This window comes from Typha angustifolia, chromosome 11 (assembly GCF_048772165.1).
Source record: "Typha angustifolia cultivar Huaian chromosome 11, ASM4877216v1, whole genome shotgun sequence".
In the NCBI taxonomy this organism is placed as follows: Eukaryota; Viridiplantae; Streptophyta; class Magnoliopsida; order Poales; family Typhaceae; genus Typha; species Typha angustifolia.
Genome location: NC_133249.1, coordinates 3,211,326 through 3,230,473, shown reverse-complemented (window position 1 = coordinate 3,230,473; position 19,148 = coordinate 3,211,326). Strand labels below are relative to the sequence as shown.

At 38.4% G+C, this 19,148-nt stretch overlaps 5 protein-coding genes across 7 annotated transcripts; 4 read left to right on the top strand and 1 right to left on the bottom strand.

Annotated features, from left to right (window-relative positions):
- The first annotated feature begins 352 nt into the window (after positions 1-352).
- On the top strand, positions 353-3,954 carry LOC140770148 (uncharacterized). Of its 2 annotated transcripts, XR_012106007.1 has the most exons (4): positions 353-1,240; positions 2,162-2,698; positions 2,797-2,959; positions 3,763-3,954. XR_012106007.1 is itself a non-coding variant. In XM_073111171.1 (3 exons), the coding sequence occupies exons 1-3, from the start codon at positions 479-481 to the stop codon at positions 2,902-2,904; spliced, it is 1,407 nt and encodes a 468-aa protein (XP_072967272.1). In that variant the 5' UTR covers positions 353-478; the 3' UTR covers positions 2,905-3,160. The 2 variants fall into 2 exon arrangements, 1 of the variants encoding a protein (XP_072967272.1); XM_073111171.1 differs by lacking the exon at positions 3,763-3,954 and having other exon boundaries at positions 2,797-3,160.
- A 1,749-nt stretch (positions 3,955-5,703) lies between these two features.
- Positions 5,704-7,293, top strand: LOC140770352 (stellacyanin-like). The gene is made up of 2 exons (XM_073111505.1): positions 5,704-5,965; positions 6,689-7,293. Exons 1-2 carry the CDS (start codon positions 5,797-5,799, stop codon positions 7,120-7,122), a joined length of 603 nt encoding a protein of 200 aa, XP_072967606.1. The 5' UTR covers positions 5,704-5,796; the 3' UTR covers positions 7,123-7,293.
- Positions 7,294-9,534: 2,241 nt separating this feature from the next.
- LOC140770353 (mavicyanin-like) lies at positions 9,535-10,571 on the top strand. Its single transcript, XM_073111506.1, has 2 exons — positions 9,535-9,834; positions 9,987-10,571. The coding sequence occupies exons 1-2, from the start codon at positions 9,666-9,668 to the stop codon at positions 10,409-10,411; spliced, it is 594 nt and encodes a 197-aa protein (XP_072967607.1). The 5' UTR covers positions 9,535-9,665; the 3' UTR covers positions 10,412-10,571.
- A 69-nt stretch (positions 10,572-10,640) lies between these two features.
- LOC140770351 (transcription factor ILR3-like) lies at positions 10,641-15,308 on the bottom strand. Of its 2 annotated transcripts, none has more exons than XM_073111503.1 (5): positions 14,978-15,308; positions 13,661-13,723; positions 13,485-13,577; positions 13,212-13,374; positions 10,641-11,179 (listed from the first exon to the last, which is right to left on the bottom strand). In XM_073111503.1, the coding sequence occupies exons 1-5, from the start codon at positions 15,121-15,123 to the stop codon at positions 10,913-10,915; spliced, it is 732 nt and encodes a 243-aa protein (XP_072967604.1). In that variant the 5' UTR covers positions 15,124-15,308; the 3' UTR covers positions 10,641-10,912. The 2 variants fall into 2 exon arrangements, with proteins under 2 accessions (XP_072967604.1, XP_072967605.1); XM_073111504.1 differs by having other exon boundaries at positions 13,485-13,562; positions 14,978-15,305.
- A 1,041-nt stretch (positions 15,309-16,349) lies between these two features.
- LOC140770350 (pentatricopeptide repeat-containing protein At5g50390, chloroplastic) lies at positions 16,350-19,074 on the top strand. The gene has a single exon (XM_073111502.1). It carries the CDS (start codon positions 16,577-16,579, stop codon positions 18,689-18,691), a length of 2,115 nt encoding a protein of 704 aa, XP_072967603.1. The 5' UTR covers positions 16,350-16,576; the 3' UTR covers positions 18,692-19,074.
- Positions 19,075-19,148: the final 74 nt, after the last annotated feature.

The window sequence follows — 19,148 nt, the reverse complement described above, 5'->3', positions numbered from 1 at the left end:
CTGTTAAAACAAAACAATAGATTCAACCTTGCTTACTGTACCAGCTATGAATTGAAATAAGTGATTGAAAGGTATATGGTTAACTTTCTCAATTTTGATGAGTTGCATCAATTCTTGCAGTTCTTCTCTTGTTGTTAGAAATAATATGGAATTTCTAGTGACTCTGTTTGGAAGATTTTATAGATAGATAGATATAATTTAAGGACATCCAATTTGGGTTAATCCCAAGAGGGAAAGTAGACTAGTTTTATATTTTATCATTTGACTCCCTGTCTGACATATGCGAGTAAGGATCTTGGAATGGATATATATATATATATATATATATGCAAAAGAAATAAAAAAACAAGAAAGCCATGCATTATTTGCTTCTCACCAAGACCAAAGCTAGGAGGAAATATCTATCTATTAGACCTTCAACTGATTCCTTCCGTGTCGTCCCCACTCCAAATCCCACTGCACTGTACCCCTACTCCAAATGTTCCTCTACTTCTTCTCCACCCGCCTCCAAACTCTCCTCCTCCTCACCTCCTTCTCCCTTCTCCTCTTCCTCCTCCTCCTCCTCCTTCGCTCGTCGCCCACCTCCTTCACCGTCACCTCCGCCGCCTCCTCTCCTCCGTCGCCGTCGCCCACCTCCCTCCGTCACCTCCTTTTCGGGATCGCTTCCTCCTCCAAATCATGGCCTCGCCGGAAGGAACTCCTCCGCCTCTGGTGGCGCCCCGGCCTCGCTCGCGGCATCGTCTTCCTCGACTCCCCCCTCAACTCCTCCGCATCTGGCGGCGTTGATCACACCCTTCCCCCTACTAGCGTCTCCGCCGACACCTCCCGCTTTCCCTACTCCTACAAGGGCGGCCGCCGGTCCGCCATCCGCGTCGCCCGCATTGTTAAGGAACTCGTCGAGATCGCTGGGGACAGCGAGGTGAGGTGGATAGTGCTCGGGGATGACGACACGGTGTTTGTGCTCGAGAACCTGGTCGGAACCCTGGCGAAGTACGACTGGGAAGGATGGTGGTACATCGGGGGAAGGTCGGAGATCGTGGAGCAGAATGTAAAGCATTCGTTTGGGATGGCGTTTGGGGGAGCCGGGATCGCGATTAGCTATCCCCTGGCTAGGGTTTTGGCGAACGTTTTGGATTCGTGCCTCGTGAGGTACCCGCATCTGTATGGGAGTGATGCGAGGATCTTTGCTTGCTTGGCGGAGCTTGGGGTGGAGCTCACTCATGAACCTGGATTCCATCAGGTAAAGGACTCTCCTTGTTTCTTTGCTTTTTGTTCATCTGAATTTATCATCATTTTTGCTTCGTTAGTTGATATTTATTTTGGCGACATGCGTAGTTGATGAAGATGAAGACTTTAGTGAACTTCAATTACGCATGTGATAGAGCTTGGAGATGATTTTGAGTTTTTAGCATGACGATGTGAATGAAATGGTTAAATTCCGTCATATGTTTCTCCATGCTACTTGCGTTTATATTCAGTGAGCTATATTGCACTTTGCCAATTTTGAAATTTCAGCTAAGGAAAGACGATTTAGTGGAGGTGAGAGAAAAAAATATATATAATAAAAAAGAGGAGAAGAAAAACCACTGATTGAGGTGTATAGGTATGATATGCTTTCCTAATGAACCTTCTAAACAGTCATTGATTACTTGATTTCTCATGAGGTCTCATTCTAATTTTGGTAGCAGCCTATTTTTCTTTTTCATGAATCATGAATCATGAATCATTGAAGTGCTGTTATCTCCTCCTCCCTTACCTACTATGCTTTTGTAATATTACTTCCAAAAACATACAACATTCAGACCTGATCGTCTTCCTCCAACCCACCCTTTGCTCATCAAACTGACTCTAATATTTTAGTATGTCCAACCCCAACTCACATAACCCCTACTCCCTCTCTCCTTTTAAGCAAACCCAAGAAAATAAACATTGCTCACTTTGTCCTTAAGTCCAGATATTAGATGTTCATAGGTTTTGATTGAAAATAAAAGTTGCATTAGCTGAATAGTGGAAATGACTGAGATGTTAAAAAAATTTGGACACTGAGAAAAAGAATATTATGGAGCAATCAGCTATCTCTATGGACAATCTAGACATAAATAGCAGCAGTTTGCATTTGTGGCATCAATTTCAACTCAACCATTCGGTTTTCAATGACCAGGTTGACCTTCGTGGAGACATTTCTGGTCTTCTGTCTGCACATCCATTGGCGCCATTGGTATCACTTCATCATCTTGATTTTGTCAACTCACTGTACCCTGACATGAATCAAACAATGGCACTAAAGCATTTCTTTGAAGCTGTGAATGCTGATCCAGGCAGGATTTTGCAGCAAACAGTTTGTTATGACCGCTTGAAATCACGGACACTTTCAATTTCCTGGGGATATGTGGTTCAGTTGTTTGAAGGAAATCTGGTGCTTACTGACCTTCTTTCTGTACCAAAGACATTTACTCAATGGAAAAGAAGTCGTAATACTTCTTCAGATGTGTATATGTTCAATAGCAAGGAATACTCCAGAGACCAGTGTAAAAGGCCTGCTATTTTCTTCTTAAAAAGTGTGTCTGCTGGTAAGGATAAAATTGAAAGCAATTACAGTAGGCATTTTTGGAGAAAATGCTCGCTGATCCCCAACTCAACTAGGAGTCCTTTATTAATCAGAGTGTCCTCTCAGAGACTTAATGATACAGTTGGAAAGGTACTACAACATATCTCTGCTTCTCTTCCATAATCCTTTGATTTCAGATCCTATAAGATGTTATGTTCTCCTCTTCAATTTTCTTTTAATATTTGCAGGCTTCAAGGCGACACTGTTGCGATGTTTTGCCTTCATCCTCAGGATTTATCATGAAGATAGATATCAGGAAATGTAAAGATAATGAGTTGATTGCCATGCAACCATAGATAGTAACTGGATATTGCTATACATGTAGAGTTCTGCAAAAAAATTACTTACAAGGTTCTTTACTGCTTAAACTTGTTGACATATTCCACATTTCCATTATATTCATAGTGTACCATGCAGTGTTTGCCAATATTATGTTTTAGTCTTTTTCTTAAGGCAATACATCATTCTTTTTTTCCCCAAATATAATGTTCTTTTGCAATTTTATTTTTCTAACTTCCAAAGTTTGTACATACTCGAGCTTCTCATGTTATCTGTACTTCTTCTATCAGTTAAGCCTGAGTTAGTGTTTGATCAAATTATTCTATTCAAGAAAGGATTACATTTGTTAAAAAGACGTTTCTTGATGTTTGTCTGTGGAATACCTGTCAGGAAAGTTGCATACACATAGAAATATGATATATGCATAATCTTTTACCAATTAGTAGTGATAATGCCAAAAACGACTTCTCAACTTTGACTTGAGGTTGCTTCTGTAACATATTTACTGCGTTTATTATATGCCGAAGGTATGCCCGTTTACTAATTGTGTTATGCTGTAACTGATTGTGCTATCGCTTATTGGATAATTTGTTCCTAATGGATTGTTAAGTTGTTGATGTTTGAATTTTTCACTATATTGGAAAAAAAAGGTCTCTTTAATTCCCTTCAGTTAGAATAAGGCTACTGCATATTCTCAATCATAATATTCAATTCCATTTTCCTTAGTTATGGGTCTATGGCACTGCTACTCATATTGATGTCAATTATCAAATGTACTTTCGTGCTTGTTTCTCATTCTTCTTCGTTGGATGTCTTGCAATTTGACAATGTTGCTACATCTTATATGGTACTTCATCTTCAAATGGTACTTTCAGGTCCTGTGAGCAGCAAGCCAGCAACTGGTCTCCTTTCCGCAGGATGAGTTAATCTGACCTGGACTGAGTTCATAATGTGAATCTGTCCCCTCGTACATGCATATTTCTCCCACGAAGGCACTGTGATTATAGGGGGCAAAAATCGATCAAATCCAATAAACTGATACGGCAACAGATTTTAAACTTAGTCTTATCGAATTTAGGTTATGAACTGATCAATTCGTCTAATTCAATTATCAAATGGATTATGTTCGTGTTCATTATCTTAGTTTTATTAACTCATTTATGAACCGACCTACCAATCTGTTTACGACACAATTATTTATTTATAATTTAATTAACCTATTTATAATATATAGAGAATATGTTTATAATTCAAATAAATATATATACAATCTTAATAAATATATTTATAATTTGAATAATTTATAAAAGTTATGAATAATTTATGTTACCAAATAACTCATTTATGAATTATGACGAGGATAATCTGATTAATGAACAAGTTATACTCGTGTTTAAATTTTTTAATCCATTTAATAGATAGATTGTTTCATGTTTGTATTACCATAACTCGACTATCTAAACACGTCAAACTCAACCTAATTGCTACCCCCTTATTGAGATGTTTTTTTATATCGTAAATAAGACTGAAATGTGATTCCTGTTCCACACAAGTGAATAATTTATGCTGCTATGGGCTGAAAGAGTTTCTTATCGCGGCGGTCGAGAGGCAGGATGAAATTAGGACTAATTTCAAGTCTTTGTAAAGTTAATACATTATTACTTTACTTTCTTTCTCCGTGCCAGAGTGCTCAATGTTTTCTTCACTGTAGCTCGTGCCACTGTTTCTTGCCATCAATCATAAGCTTTCAGCTCAGGAGGAGTGAATTTTCGGTTCTAATTTGACTTGCCTATCATAATATTTCTTGCTTCTTTTTCCTCGAGAAAAATATTTGGTGTCAGAATTCAGAGAGAAAAGGTCGAAGCTCGCATCATTTGATGTTCCTTAATTAAACAAGAGGATAAGATGAAGGTATCATTCACCGTATATTTTCTTTTCTTAAATAGTTGGGCAGTTGGGTGACGTTTTATGCCGGCAAGATATGTCAAGACGGTGACGACTTGCAAGAATAGATGGACAGTCTGCCAGAAAGCTATCTTTTCAAAATAATAACCTCGGTAATCGGCAAAAGATTAAGTAGCTTTCGATGGTCCTAATCTTTTGGCGTCACAGATTACGTAAGACTTCCAATTATAACTTCTAGAAGAGATTTGTGTTAGAATACGTGGCTGCTGTGCACAGTGCACTGCATCCAGTCAAAGCCAGAGGTGCGAAGTTCCACACTTCTACGGTTCTACCTACTCCGGCATTGACCTAAACGTAACAGTTGACTCGATCCAGATGTCCTCGATTGACAAGAGCTTGGCCCTAATATATCACACCCTTCAACTTCACAAAATTTACGGTCCACACCCTATGTATTTCCATTCTGGCCCTCATCTGTTAGCTTTATTTTCGATTAACACCTCGAATTTACAAAAATATCTAGATGGTTTACTCGGAGTGCGTGTGTGTGTGTGTGTGTTTTTTTAAAGAAATAAAGTTAAAAAAAACTAATACTTCAAATATAAAAACGTGTGAAAGACGCGCCCAAGTCTCTGCTAGTTTCTTGGAAGACCAATCATCAAAGACTTGGCTCAAAATAAAGCCGTCGATTTTTCGTCCTTACGACTTTTTCCAATTTAAACCATTTTAAAATTTAAATAAAAAATCACGTAGGAGATCTCCTCCTGGCTTCCACACCCATAACGTTTCCACTATCCAAGACAATTGGCTTAGCAACGTTGGAATTCAACGTCCAACAACCCCGTTGATTTGCCAGACGTATTCACATGTGAGTATGTCCACACGGTCTATAAATATCAACAAACCGATGCAAGAATCACAACACCACCACCATTACCATTTCTTGCTCTCCTCTTCTGGAAAGCCTTTGTTGATCTCCTCTGCTGCTCCTTCCATCTCTTTACATGGGGAACATGGCGAAAGCTTTGATCGCAGCCTTGGCGATGGCAGCTATCTTTCAGCTCGCCGTTGGCACAAATTACACCGTCGGAGCACCGGCCGGTTCATGGGATCTCCAGACCAACTTCACAAACTGGGCTTCCTCTATCAGTTTCCTCACCGGAGATTTTCTCAGTAAGCTTCGGGTCTTTTTGTTTTTTAAAAGAAATTTTATTTTATTTATTTATTTATTACTGTTCACACCAACTCAACAGTGACACTTATCATTCAACTCCAACTCCTGAAATATGTAAAATACCTTAATCTTAATCTTAAAAATTACTTAGAGATATTAAGATAATTTTATATTAATACTTAATTTGACTCATATATGGGGCAACTAAAACTAAGCTAGTTTTCATATGCTTTCCTGGTACCGGCTCCAACATAGTTTAATAAGTCATTATGAGCTAAGTAGTTAATTAGTTAAGGATTAGAAAAAGGAGCATATTAGGCCTCGTGAGTCACTGCCAAACAAATATCTAATACGTAATGTTTGACTCGGATTTGGAAGCCTATCTCTATGGAGAGAGTTTTCGATCTGAATCAGACTTAGGTTCAGATTTTATCTCCTTAGTTGCAACCAGAGTTACTAAATAGAAAATTGAGAAAGAGAATATGGAGATCAAAGATCAAATTTAATTTGACACGAAGGAGAGAGAGAGCGGAGAGATAACTAACCGATTTAAGGGGTGAATGTTATGAAATCTTAATTTTACCCTTAAAATTAATAAACGGCTCCTCATAATTTGGTAGAGGGTATGGAAGAAGAACTCATTTTTGAGGCATTAAAATCAAAATGTGCAGATCAAAAAACCTTTCATTAACTAACCACAAAATTTGTTGTGATATGTGCAGTATTCAAGTATTCATCCAGCCAACATGATGTCCTAGAGGTGACCATGAGCAACTATGGGTCGTGCACAACAAGCAACCCAATCTCCACAGACGCCAGCGGCAACACCGTCGTAGCTTTGACCGCCCCCGGGACCAGATACTTCATCTGTGGGATCCCAGGTCACTGCGCCGGTGGCATGAAGGTCCAAATCGACGTGTCCGCAAAGTCGGCGCCGGCCACCCCACCCACTTCCGGCTCTTCTCCTCCACCTCCACCTCCACCTCCATCTCCAACTACGACTCCTCCATCTCAAACCAACTCACCTCCATCCGGAGTCTCACCTGCACTTGCTCCTCCCCCGCAGGGCTCGGCAGCAGGAGTTAGTGGTCTCGGCGTTCAGGAGAAGGTTGCGTTTGCGTTCGGGCTCGGAGTTCTGATGCTTGTGGCGTTTTGAGCACTATGAGGAGGATTTAATTTTATCAATTACATGTCCACCTGTTGTTTTTGTTTGGGGCTTTCGACATTATATTTTATTCATTTGCATAAATAATTTTTGATGCATCAGATTTGTAGCTCACAAGCGGTTGAAGAAAATAAAAGTGGCTGGCCCGCCTATTTTATTCTACATTTGGCTCTGAATACTTGAAAGTATATCACAGGAAGGATAAGATTGAGTTCTGATTATTATAAAATAAAATTAACTCGTACTTACAATTTGATAGCATGAATTCCAGTTTATCAATTAATCCAGAGTCACAGAAAATATAAAACTTGCTTCAATTTCCAAATAGGGATGAGGTATCCCTTGTTGACGAGCATTTACATTCTTCCTGCTAGCTAATAAGACATTAAGATCCACTTAGAGCAAAAGAATTGTGTAAAATTGTTGTCTTAACAAACCACTGTGTATTCTCCCCCTTATGCCCATTGATCTCCACCGGGAGAGAGGCCGTAAAGATGCAGTGAGTGAATGGGCTTCATAAGAAGGACAAGGCCTTAGACATATCAGCTTTGAGCAAAACGGCTCCATATTTTGCTCTTAGAGGATTTTGTGAAGTTGATTGTCTCTTGGGCTAGGACATGATTGTCTACCTTTTGCCTTCTAAGCACTCATTTTGAGAGGGAGAGATGAGGACATTGAGAAGAGGCTTAATTCTTGCTGCATGGATCTTTGCAATGAGCTTGTAATTGTGTTGAATAGACTTATGAGTCTAAAGTCGAATAAGGAGCATCATTTTTAAGGATGAGGACTCGTTCAGATTTTTACCCATCTCCCAGATCAGAAGATCGATCGATCGCCTTGCAGGTTGCACTCCTCAGAATATCCTAGTGAGCTTGAAGGAAGTGAGTATTAAGCCTGTCAGACCCTGGGGCCTCGTCCAGCCCTAAGCTCCTAAGGATGGTTGTGATGATCTATCTCATCATCAGAGGATAAGATGCAGAGGTCCTCAGCAGAGTAGTTCACATCAAGATTATGGATGTAGTTGAACTGCAATCTACACTAGTTTTTTTCCAGATAGAGATATTTTTTCCTTACAAATATTTCAAATGGCAAGTCTTTTGGTCTAACTATAATAATAGCATGGTCAAACAGAGGATTAGAGAGCAAGATCCTGACTAAAGGAAGAACAATGTTGGCATCGGTATTGTGGAGGAAGCTTGAAAGGTTTCGTCGAATTGTCATCCCCCCCCCACCCACCCACCACACACACACAGAACAAGTCCAGCGGAGAATTTTCGTTGGGGATCAAGATGGCGGCATTGGCCATCGTAATCTTGTTTGATTTATTCTATCAAAGGGGAGAGTAGAGAGTATGGCTTCTGATTTAGGCCAGGTTGGTGCTTCCATGGATGGGCTTGGTTTCGATCCATGGGGGTAACGGGCTTTGCATGGTTCTGAAGAGTGGGCTCGTTTCTTTTAATAAGATTATGGGATTTTGTTAGTTAGCTCTGTTAATAGGGATGGGGGCAATGACGGATAGGGAATGAACTGAGATGGAGTCACAGTTATGAATTTGATAGGGATGACGATAAGAGAGAGGAGTGGTGGTGTATGTGTTGCTTCAAACTGATAACAAAATTACGAATCCAAACTTACCACTAATAAGCTGTTATAATTTATAAGATAGTCTATAAATAACTTACTGATCTCAATGATTTTATTTGATACAGTTCTAATCAATATACCTCACAATTCCCTTGAAATTAATTTTTCATCTCGGTGACTCTTTAGATGAATCCTTTAGATGTAGAAGATGAGTAAAAACCTTCGTCGATAGAAATATAATGTTTCTCTAAAAACTTATTCTCAAAGGATATTATAACTTTTATATATCTTCCATAAATAAAGTTAAATTCAAGTTAAATTAGTTCTCACAAATTTTTAGATTTTATAAAGTTCCATCCCAAGTGCGTTCAAACAGCTAAAAATACATATCTATATTTTTAAACATTCGATAAGGTGCATTCTAATGGTCTCGAACTTATCTCTATGTAAACGTATTGACTTAAATGTTTTAAATCTCAAAAGTCTTGAAACTAAATCTTATTAAAATTTATAGATATACTCTATACATAAATAAAATACTTCAAATATTTTGCATATATTTAAACCTAACACCAAAGCAAAGAAAATAATGGACTCATTCCAATTTAAAATATTAAAAAAGTCACATAGGAGACCTCTTCGTGAGTTCTCACATCCATATCTTTTTCCATTCCCTAAGACATAGTCTCTCAAGCCACCAAGTTTGGAATTCAACAATCCCCAACAACCCTTTTGATTTGCCAGACGTGTATCCACATTTGACGCGGTCCTAAAATAATCTTCAACACCGTCTATAAATATCAACAAAATCGATACAAGAATCACAACACCACCGCATCTAAGGAGTTCATCTTCTCTCTCTCCTTTGGAAACTCTCTTTCCGCAGCCAAATTAGTATTTCTCTGCCACCTTTCTTGATCTCCCCTGCTGCTCCCTCCCCATCTCTTTACATGGGAAACATGGCAAAAGCTTTGATCGCAGCCTTGGCAATGGCAGCTATCTTTCAGCTCGCAGTTGGTACAAATCACACCGTCGGAGCACCGGGCGGTTCATGGGATCTCCAGACCAACTTCGCAAACTGGGTTTCCTCTATCACCTTCCTCACGGGAGATTTTCTCAGTATGTTTGTATTTATTAAAAACACCTTATGTTTGCATCTATTATCATTCACATCTTACTTAGGTATTTAGTCATAATTAATCATCCAAGCTCTCTGTAAATTCTTCTAAATTTTCATAAACTAACCACAAAATTTGTTGTGATATGTGCAGTATTCAATTATGCATCCACCCAACATAATGTCCTCGAGGTGACCATGAGCAACTATGGGTCGTGCACAACAAGCAACCCAATCTCCACAGACGCCAGTGGCAACACCGTCGTAGCTTTGACCGCCCCCGGGACCAGATACTTCATCTGTGGGATCCCAGGTCACTGCGCCGGTGGCATGAAGGTCCAAATCGACGTGTCCGCAAAGTCGTCGCCAGCTACCCCACCCACTCCCGGCTCTTCGCCTCCACCTCCATCTCCAACTGCGACTCCTCCTCCATCTCAACCCAACTCACCGCCATCCGGAGTCTCACCTGCACTTGCTCCTACCCGGCAGGGCTCGGCAGCAGGAGTTGGTGGTCTCGGCATTCAGGAGAAACTCGCGTTTGCGTTTGGGCTCGGAGTGCTGATGCTTGTGGCGTTTTGAGCACCACGAGGAGGATTTAATTTAATCAGTTGTGTATTCACGGTTGTTTGTTTGGATTTAGATATTGTTTTGATTCATTGGCATAAATATCTTCTAATGTATTAGATTCGTAGTATACATGAAATTGATGAAATAAAAGTTGCTGTCCTATTTTAGTCTACATTTGGCTTTGAATACTAGAAATTCTATCCAAAAAAAAAGGGATAAGAATGAGTTCTGTTCGTAAAAATAAAATTAACTCAAACTGAAATTTATTGATTGTTCTTGAAGTCGCAATATAGAGCTTGTTCCAATTTCCAAACAGGGACGAGGCATCCCATGTTGATGAGCATTTACATTATGAGGCCACGTAGTTCATTGGCAAAAACATGTTTCCTGCTAATAAGATCCACTTAAAACAAAAGAATTGTGTTAAGAATGTTAACGAACTACTGAGTACATTAGCAAACAAAAGTCTAAGCATAAATCTCCAAGTGCGCACGTTCAGTTTGTCCAGAAAGCTTATGCAACTGGTGAAAACGCGTCAGTGTCTTTGGAGGTATCGACTTCACCTGGCGGCATGAACTGCCACATTGGAAATCCAGGGTAACCGAGAACGGGCATCATCAACTTATGTCCAGCAGCTTGACCTTGGGCAGCAAAGACAGTGGGTAATAGAGGAGGCTGTATGTAGGTTGGTTGTGAATTCAAAAGTTTTATTTGCTGCTCTAGGCTCTCCTTCTCTGCCTTCAGCTTTTGCTTCTCATCACGAAGCTCATTCTTCTCTGCCTGCAATGATGTAGAAGTTCAATATTTTCTGTGATTGAAACATGTCTAATAAGTCAGGAAGAATGTAAAAATAGGTGGACTTACTACTTTACCAGTTATCCTAAAAGTAAACAAGTAAAGCACAAAAAGAAATAAAATACTAGCTCCTTCAGCTGCAATTCATATCGTCCAAATGTGAATGAGTAGTAGTACACAACCCCCAGTTTCAATAACCAATGATCACCCAAATACTGAAATAATTCTTCAAATTATGAAAAAAAAGGATATCTTCCATAATGCTCATCTTTGTCTCAGGAACTCGGAAAAATTCATAAGAAATTAATTTGACATTTTGCCAGTTCTTGATTAGCTTTAAATACTTAAATTTTATTGCTCAATGAATATTGTATGGAGTTGCACCTTGACCATTCGCATACAAATAATGATTTCTTTTGTATCAAAAAAGGAATTACAGGTCTCTAAACTAGTTACTTTCATCACATGAAATGGAAAAAATAACTCAACTAGACTTCGCAGTGTTCCTTAAGTTGTCACTTTGTCATATAAATTTCTGAATTAATTATGATGATCATAAACAAACTTCCTCTAAGTTCTGTGAACACGCGTGATTTTCTTTAGATACATTGTTTTCAGCACTAGTTTCCTACTCATCTTCAACTATTTACACCCAATCAAACAGCCAAACTCAAATCTCTCATATTAAACTAGACTTCCATCTTCCATCAACAATAGTGGGGAGTGAAGTTGAAAGAAATGATAAATAATTAGTAAGATGCAAGGTTCTAAGTAATAGTATACTAAGTAGGCGGAGAAAACTATTCGTATCAGCAATATCAGTCGTTTTGACCATTGTATTAACCATTTAGATATTGAACTACTTTTGAATTACGTAAATTCTAAAAATTGATATAAAACATAGAAAAATCTCAGAATTTGATGAAAACAAAGATAAAAAAGTTTAAATTACTCACATTAGATAGTAATAACATAACACAGAGTGAATATGTTAAGAAATATATCGAATTTCAAAAGCATTCAGTAAATACATGTGTTCATCACCATCATCATCTTTGCAATATAGACAGCAAAAAGCCTCCTGTAGATGAGGCTAGCAAGTGCCTTTGCAATAGCAGTGAGCATAGAAGTGTTAAAAGAAAAATTAAAATTGGTGAAGGAAGTAAAAAATAGCAACAAAACGAAAAGGAGAAAAAAATAGCAAGAAAACGTAAAATGTGGCATTCAAGACATCAAGAGATCAATAATTGATATCTCAAGTTGTATTCACATATAGCCCACATAAAAGAAAAAGAAAAAGAAAATCAAAATTTTGTGTTCACAGCCTATATAGTCGATGCTTGGGCTGAAACCAAGGTAAAACTGATTTCGACCCGAATTTTGGGTCGGATAAGGACCAACGCTGATATATATCAACTGATAGTATTGAATATCGATATCCACTGATACGTTGAACTATGGTAAGATGCTGTCGCTCAACGATGGGCAAAGGAAGAAACTTCCTATGAGCTATCTTGTAGATTGTTTATGCATGTATATTATAAGAAAGATCATTATGAAGTTTATGATTATTAGATGACTACAATAAAAGAACATGGATCAGATAACCACCAAATATTATTTAGCCTAAAATTTAAATTACTGCAATCAAAGAACATCCTACTAGATTCAAATATATTCTGACAGCTTAACTAGATATCATAAAACTCTTACCCTATGTAATAATATTGATGATGATTATTTATCTTTTTCAGTTAGGAAACACTACAAATAGAAAAGATAACCAATAATTCTAATTCTACAAAGTTTTCACAGTAATGGCATTCAGAACTACTCAAATGGATATATTGATGTTGCAATCATCTAGAATAACCATTTTGTAAACAGATTAGTATTTACTGAAAATCTAACTGAGAACGTTAATTTAGGTACTAGCAAAGGATGACAAATAGCATCCTCAAATATATCTATACATAATGGAAGGTTGAACATAATGCAATATGAGAAAATCATTGACCTTCAACTCTTTTATCTTTTCCTGAAGACTCTCATTTGAATCCTTTAGCTTTTGTGCTTCAATGCGCAGCTGAGTAACCATGCAAGCAGCATCACTCAAAATAGCTGCTTTGTCCGATTTCGGTGGCTTCCCAGGATCAATAACAGACCCCAATTCGATGAACCTAAAAAGTAAAAGCCCAAAGACTTATTATTTCAAGCCACCAGAGAGGAAAATTACCTCATATAAATCATGAGTTTTACATGTGAAGTAACCAACTAAACACAAATGCACCTGTCATTCAACTTATCCCTTCTCATTTTCTCTCTACAAGCTTTAGACGCAGGCCCACTCCCAGATTCTGTCCTTGTGCTGTAATTCAAATTTCTTTACAATTACAGAACTAATAGAAAATAACAAACTAATGGAAATCATACTCTCAATAACAAAGCTCAAAATAAAAGTCAAACCGTTTGCTAGAGCATGATGCTTTGGGATCATCAGAAGTTGTAAAAGAGCCATCAATATCCACACTGACAACAAAAGACAACACTTAGACACCCATAAAACTGAACAATGGAAAGAAGGGAGGGAAACAAAAATTGATAACTGTAAAAATACATCAGGTGATTAGATATCACATTTTGAAATAAGAAAATAGATATAAAATCAGCAGGGATTCTAAAAGAACATAGGTAGCAGCTAGTGCAATAACAGTAGCACATAGCATTAGCAGACCACTGTAAATCAGTATCATCAACATTTTGTCAATAACTTATCGATTCATAGTTTGATGCTGAATATGTATTCTCCTCACGGGGCTTCAGATCTACAAGTACCTAAGTTAAGATATATAGACATCACATTCTAGAGTTAAAAAATGTGAAAAGTACTAACTTGGCCACTTGACAGCACAAAAACCATACTTTGCACATAGAATGACTTCATATGATACAATATATTCATCAACAACTGAGGATCCAATTAAAATAAAACAACTTTACCATGAATAAAGTAAGAAATCGCTTCTTACATTATGGAAAAAGGAAATGTCACCCTCCACAAACAGATCAAAACAGCCATCGGATTAAGAGAAATTTGAAGTTAATCTCACCATGAGGATAATTAGAAGCATCATATCTCAGATTGTTAGGTGTAATGTTAAAACCAATTATTGTCATCGATTGCCTCTACCAATCTGCTGTCAACTATATTGGAAATCCATTATTTGAAAGCTCCTATAAAATCTAGAGCAGGTGCAGAAAAGAACACATTTCTCGCTATAATCTAAAAAAAGATATTAGAAAAATACAGCAAATTAATAAGATTTGGTAACTCATGTTAAATTTCCGTCATAATCATTACGCCAAAAAGTAATAATACAAGAAAGCATGTAGATAATGTAAGAAGATTAGCCTGCATGTATCAACTGCTGCAAAGAATAATTACGTAGACCAATTTAGCTTACGCAGAAGATGGTCTCTTTCTCAAACCCTTTAGTAATCTTTCAATTTGCATGGGTTTCCTTTTTTTCCTAATTACCAGACATTATCCAATAGTCACAAATAACTCCAAAAAAAAAAAATTCTGTAGAAATGAATTCAACCCAAAAAACAACCAATTGAAGTATAATCAATAATCAAAGTCAAAAAGAAAAAGAAAGCTCAAAACTTTCCACACACACACAAATTAGACAATTAATTCAAACCGACAAAACCCAAAAGCAAAAAACGAGCGAACGTCTTAATAAATCGAAATGAAATCAATAAGAATGATATCCGTGATACCTGACACCAGAAGAAGAATTCACTCCCTGAGACGTCCAACAATAGCCGCCAGCCGCCGCCGCCGCAGCGAAATCTCCACCGGCGTCGGCCAGTTCGTCGATCAGAGCGGAGTCCAAGAACCAATTGGGGTTCTCGGGCGAACCCATCTCCGATGCTTCGCCGGGAATACTAGATCTCCTACAAGAAATCCGAGGGGGGAGATGGCGATAAACTCGATAAAAAGGTGAGAGCTTTCTTCTCCGTTTTTCTCTATACTTTTTAGATATCGAAAAGTGAAAAAAAAGAAAAGGCAATTCTGAGGTTGGGATCTGGGCCAAAGCTTATCCAAGTAAGAAATCCAGGCTAATAGAAGTATTAAAATAATTTGACAAATAGGAAAACATTTGGGTTCTCCAAAGTCATTGGTGGACTATGATTTTATTTTTATAAAACAAAGGACTTAGATATTCTATGTAAACTAATAAAAATGATATATACCTTCCAAACAAGCATTTTCTAAGGAAAGTCGGATGGCTAAATTATATTTTATCTCATGTCATTAGATTTAAATTTATTTTATTCTCAGTACTTTTATTTATGTCATTTTATCTTTTGATAGTCATATTTAAATTAAAATTCTTATTATATTTAACTAATTTATATGTCAAATTTAAAAATATTTATTAAAGATAAAATTGTTAATAACTAGATAGAATAACAACTCTATTCTATTCTAATAAACATTCTTTTAAGTGAAAGTCGATATGAAAAATAAAGCAAGGCCTTAGACAGAATCACAAGTTATAGATCTCTTCAAGCCGGCAGTCAAAAAAGACCACATCATGAATCACTTAGAGAATAAAAGAAAAATGCAAGGTGAAGAGGGGGAAGGAGTTATTGAATCAAGGTCGACAATATGGGACATAATCGTGCACAAGAGAAGCGAGGTAGGATGAAGGTGGCAATGGAGGCCATGGAAGAGAGGGAGGGTAGGAGCTATCAGGGTAGGGAGTTCGCAGGGCGGAGAAGGAGACGACGTTGCCGTGAGAAAGGGACAGGTGGAGGCATAAGGAGGAGGAGGAGGAGGATTAGAGACAGATCAAGATCCCCTAGGGAACCCGACGAGGTCTGGGTGGCTCGGAGCTACAAGGAGAAAGAAGAAAGAAAAATAAAAAGAGAAATGGAGAGAAGAATAGAGAGAGTAAACCATGGTGGAGAGGAGGAAGACGTCGGCTCCCAGAAAGACTTTCCAAGAGAGACGTTTATATTTTTTACGAATTTACAATTTACTCCCAACCTTTTTAGTATTCACATTATAATTACTTGTATGCGTATATGAGTTTGTCTAAGCTAAAGTCCAGCCCATGGGTATAGCCTTTACTTGTAGTCCGGTCCATTTGTAGGTTGGATAATTTCAGTTTTCAAAGGCAGCCACCAAAACCCCAGATCTTTCCAACTCTGGCGGATTTCTCTATGCTCTCAACGACCCCCTCCAAATGAGAAGAAGAAAGATCCCTTCTCCATCCTCTAACCCACCGTTTCTAACTAACGATCGATTCCTCGAGGTATTTACCCCTTCTTCGCTTCCTGTTTTGATCCTTTTTCCGTTAGATTTCTCGAATGGAGCTTTACTTCACCAGCATCTGCAACTGGACCACGGAACACACGATTCACAACAAGTTGTCAACCTTTTCTTCTTCTCTTATTGAAGCTAATATCCCCAGGATCAAAAAGATCCAACCTTTATTGTTCTCTGGGAAAAAGACCCCATGTTGGGGTGTCAAGTGTTGCTCCTCCTTGGAGGGCGGCCTTAAGCCGAAGCCCAGACCAAAAATTAGCCCTGTTGTCGAGAAGCCAGATGCAGAACCTCATCTGGGAGATGCCCACGTCGCGAAGCCTGGCTCTTCTAGTCTCTGTGATCAGATTGAGAAGTTGGTTTTCTTCAAGAGGCATGAAGAAGCCATTGAGTTGTTTGAAATCTTGCGGTGGAAGGGTGGTATAGTTGTTGGCGCCCGTACCTATGATGCGCTGGTGAATGCTTGCATCGCTCTGGGATCCAGCAGGGTGGTCAAGATGGTGTTCCGTCATATGATCGACAGCGGATTTGAGTTTGATCAGTATATGAGGAATAGAGTCCTTCTGATGCACCTGAAATGTAATATGATGATTGATGCCAGGCAATTGTTTGATGATATGCCGGAGGTAAACATCGTTACCTGGAACACCATGATTACAGGACTGGTTGATGCTGGTTCCTTTGAGGAGGCATTTGAATTCTTCTTGTTGATGTGGCAGTATACATCGGATGCTGGGCCACGCATGTTTGCTACCATAATTCGCGCATCTGCCGGTCTGGGTTTCGTGTTTACTGGTAGGCAGTTGCACTCCTGTATTTGGAAGATGGGTTTGCATGGAAATGTCTTTGTGTCTTGTGCTCTTATTGACATGTACAGTAAATGTGGATACATTGAAGAAGCTCAGTGGGTCTTTGATGAGATGCCTGAGAAGACTGTTGTTGCATGGAACACAATAATAGCAGGATATGCACTTCATGGATACAGTGAGGAAGCTTTGGCCATGTATTATGAGATGCGTAATTCTAATGTTAATATGGATCATTTCACCTACTCAATTCTAGTAAGAATTTGTGCTCGTTTAGGTTCATTGGTACATGCAAAACAAGCTCATGCAGGTCTAGTCCGGAATGGATTTGGATTTGATATTGTTGCAAACACAGCTCTTGTAGATCTGTATTGCAAATGGGGAAGGATGGAAGATGCGAGGAATGTTTTTGAAAGGATGCCTAGGAAGAATGTTATATCTTGGAATGCTCTGATAGGGGGCTATGGCAACCATGGTATGGGAGCTGAGGCTGTCAAGATGTTTGAGAGAATGACAAAAGAAGGAATGGTTCCCAACCATGTGACTTTTCTCGCCGTACTAAATGCATGCAGTTATTCTGGTATGTTGGAAAAAGGGTGGGAGCTCTTCGAGTTGATGGGTCGAGATTCAAGAATGAAACCACGGGCAATGCACTATGCATGTATGATTGAGTTGTTGGGTCAAGAAGGGCAATTGGATGAAGCTTTTGCTATGATAAAGGATGCACCTTTTATCCCAACTGCAAACATGTGGGCAGCCTTGCTTACAGCTTGCAGGATTCATAAGAATTTAGAGCTTGCGAAGCTAGCTGCTGAAAAGCTTTTTGGAATGGAACCTGAGAAATTAAGTAATTATATTGTCCTGTTAAATATATACAACAGCTCGAATAGAATGGATGATGCAGCTAAGGTATTGAAAACCTTAAAAAGGAAAGGATTGAGACTACGCCCTGCTTGCAGTTGGATCGAGGTAAAGAAACAACCTCATGGGTTTATTTTTGGAGATAGATATCACCCGCAAATTAATGAAGTATATAGGAGGTTAGATGTCTTAATGGAAGAGATAAAAGAAGTTGGTTATGTCCCTGACCAGAAATCTTTGCTTCCTGATGTTGGTGAGCAGGAGCAACAATTATCAAATCACCACAGCGAAAAATTAGCTATTGCTTTTGGGCTGATAAGCACACCTGTTTATACTCCCTTACAAATTGTACAAGGCCATCGGGTGTGCAACGATTGTCATAATATAATCAAGCTTGCCACACTAGTTACTAAGAGGGAAATTGTGGTAAGGGATGCTAGCCGATTTCACCATTTCAGACATGGGACATGTTCTTGTGGAGATTACTGGTGACAATATACATTCTCAATTGGATAATGTATGATGTAATTCTTCTCTATGGTTAGTTGTAGGCTATATATAGTCTCCTCTAGTTATTTATTGATTTCTGCAATTAGATAACATCCTAATATTGCATATTTTGTTACGGAAGGGGGCGAAAGCTTTAACCAAGCTCATCTTCAAAGATGATCAAGGTTCTTTTCATTTAAGCTTTTTCTGCTTCAAGTTCTATAACTATTCTATATTAGTCGATCGACAGGTGAATTGGATTTTTCTAAGCCATGATACATCAGTTGTGGATCAGAAGTAGGAAAGATTGATTCTACCAGAACAGCTTATTGTCTGAAATGGTTTCCGCTGTTATATTGAATGAATGATTACATTTCTTGTTTTGAGGTGTTTTGATATTTAATTTACTTCTTCCCTCTATTTTCATATGCGAAAGAATCATTCTTCATGACAATTTAGC

Bases quoted from the DNA above. Each gene is read 5' to 3' on its own strand.
- LOC140770353 (XM_073111506.1), top strand. From the start codon at position 9,666: ATGGGAAACATGGCAAAAGCTTTGATCGCAGCCTTGGCAATGGCAGCT. The intron at 9,835-9,986 runs GTATGTTTGTAT...TGATATGTGCAG, and splicing joins CCTCACGGGAGATTTTCTCA to TATTCAATTATGCATCCACC.
- LOC140770352 (XM_073111505.1), top strand. From the start codon at position 5,797: ATGGGGAACATGGCGAAAGCTTTGATCGCAGCCTTGGCGATGGCAGCT. The intron at 5,966-6,688 runs GTAAGCTTCGGG...TGATATGTGCAG, and splicing joins CCTCACCGGAGATTTTCTCA to TATTCAAGTATTCATCCAGC.
- LOC140770351 (XM_073111503.1), bottom strand. From the start codon at position 15,123: ATGGGTTCGCCCGAGAACCCCAATTGGTTCTTGGACTCCGCTCTGATC. The intron at 13,578-13,660 runs GTTTGACTTTTA...GTAATTGTAAAG, and splicing joins GCATCATGCTCTAGCAAACG to AAATTTGAATTACAGCACAA. The intron at 11,180-13,211 runs GTCAATGATTTT...ACATCATTGCAG, and splicing joins AAAAGATAAAAGAGTTGAAG to GCAGAGAAGAATGAGCTTCG.
- LOC140770148 (XM_073111171.1), top strand. From the start codon at position 479: ATGTTCCTCTACTTCTTCTCCACCCGCCTCCAAACTCTCCTCCTCCTC. The intron at 1,241-2,161 runs GTAAAGGACTCT...TTCAATGACCAG, and splicing joins ATGAACCTGGATTCCATCAG to GTTGACCTTCGTGGAGACAT. The intron at 2,699-2,796 runs GTACTACAACAT...TAATATTTGCAG, and splicing joins TTAATGATACAGTTGGAAAG to GCTTCAAGGCGACACTGTTG.
- LOC140770350 (XM_073111502.1), top strand. From the start codon at position 16,577: ATGGAGCTTTACTTCACCAGCATCTGCAACTGGACCACGGAACACACG.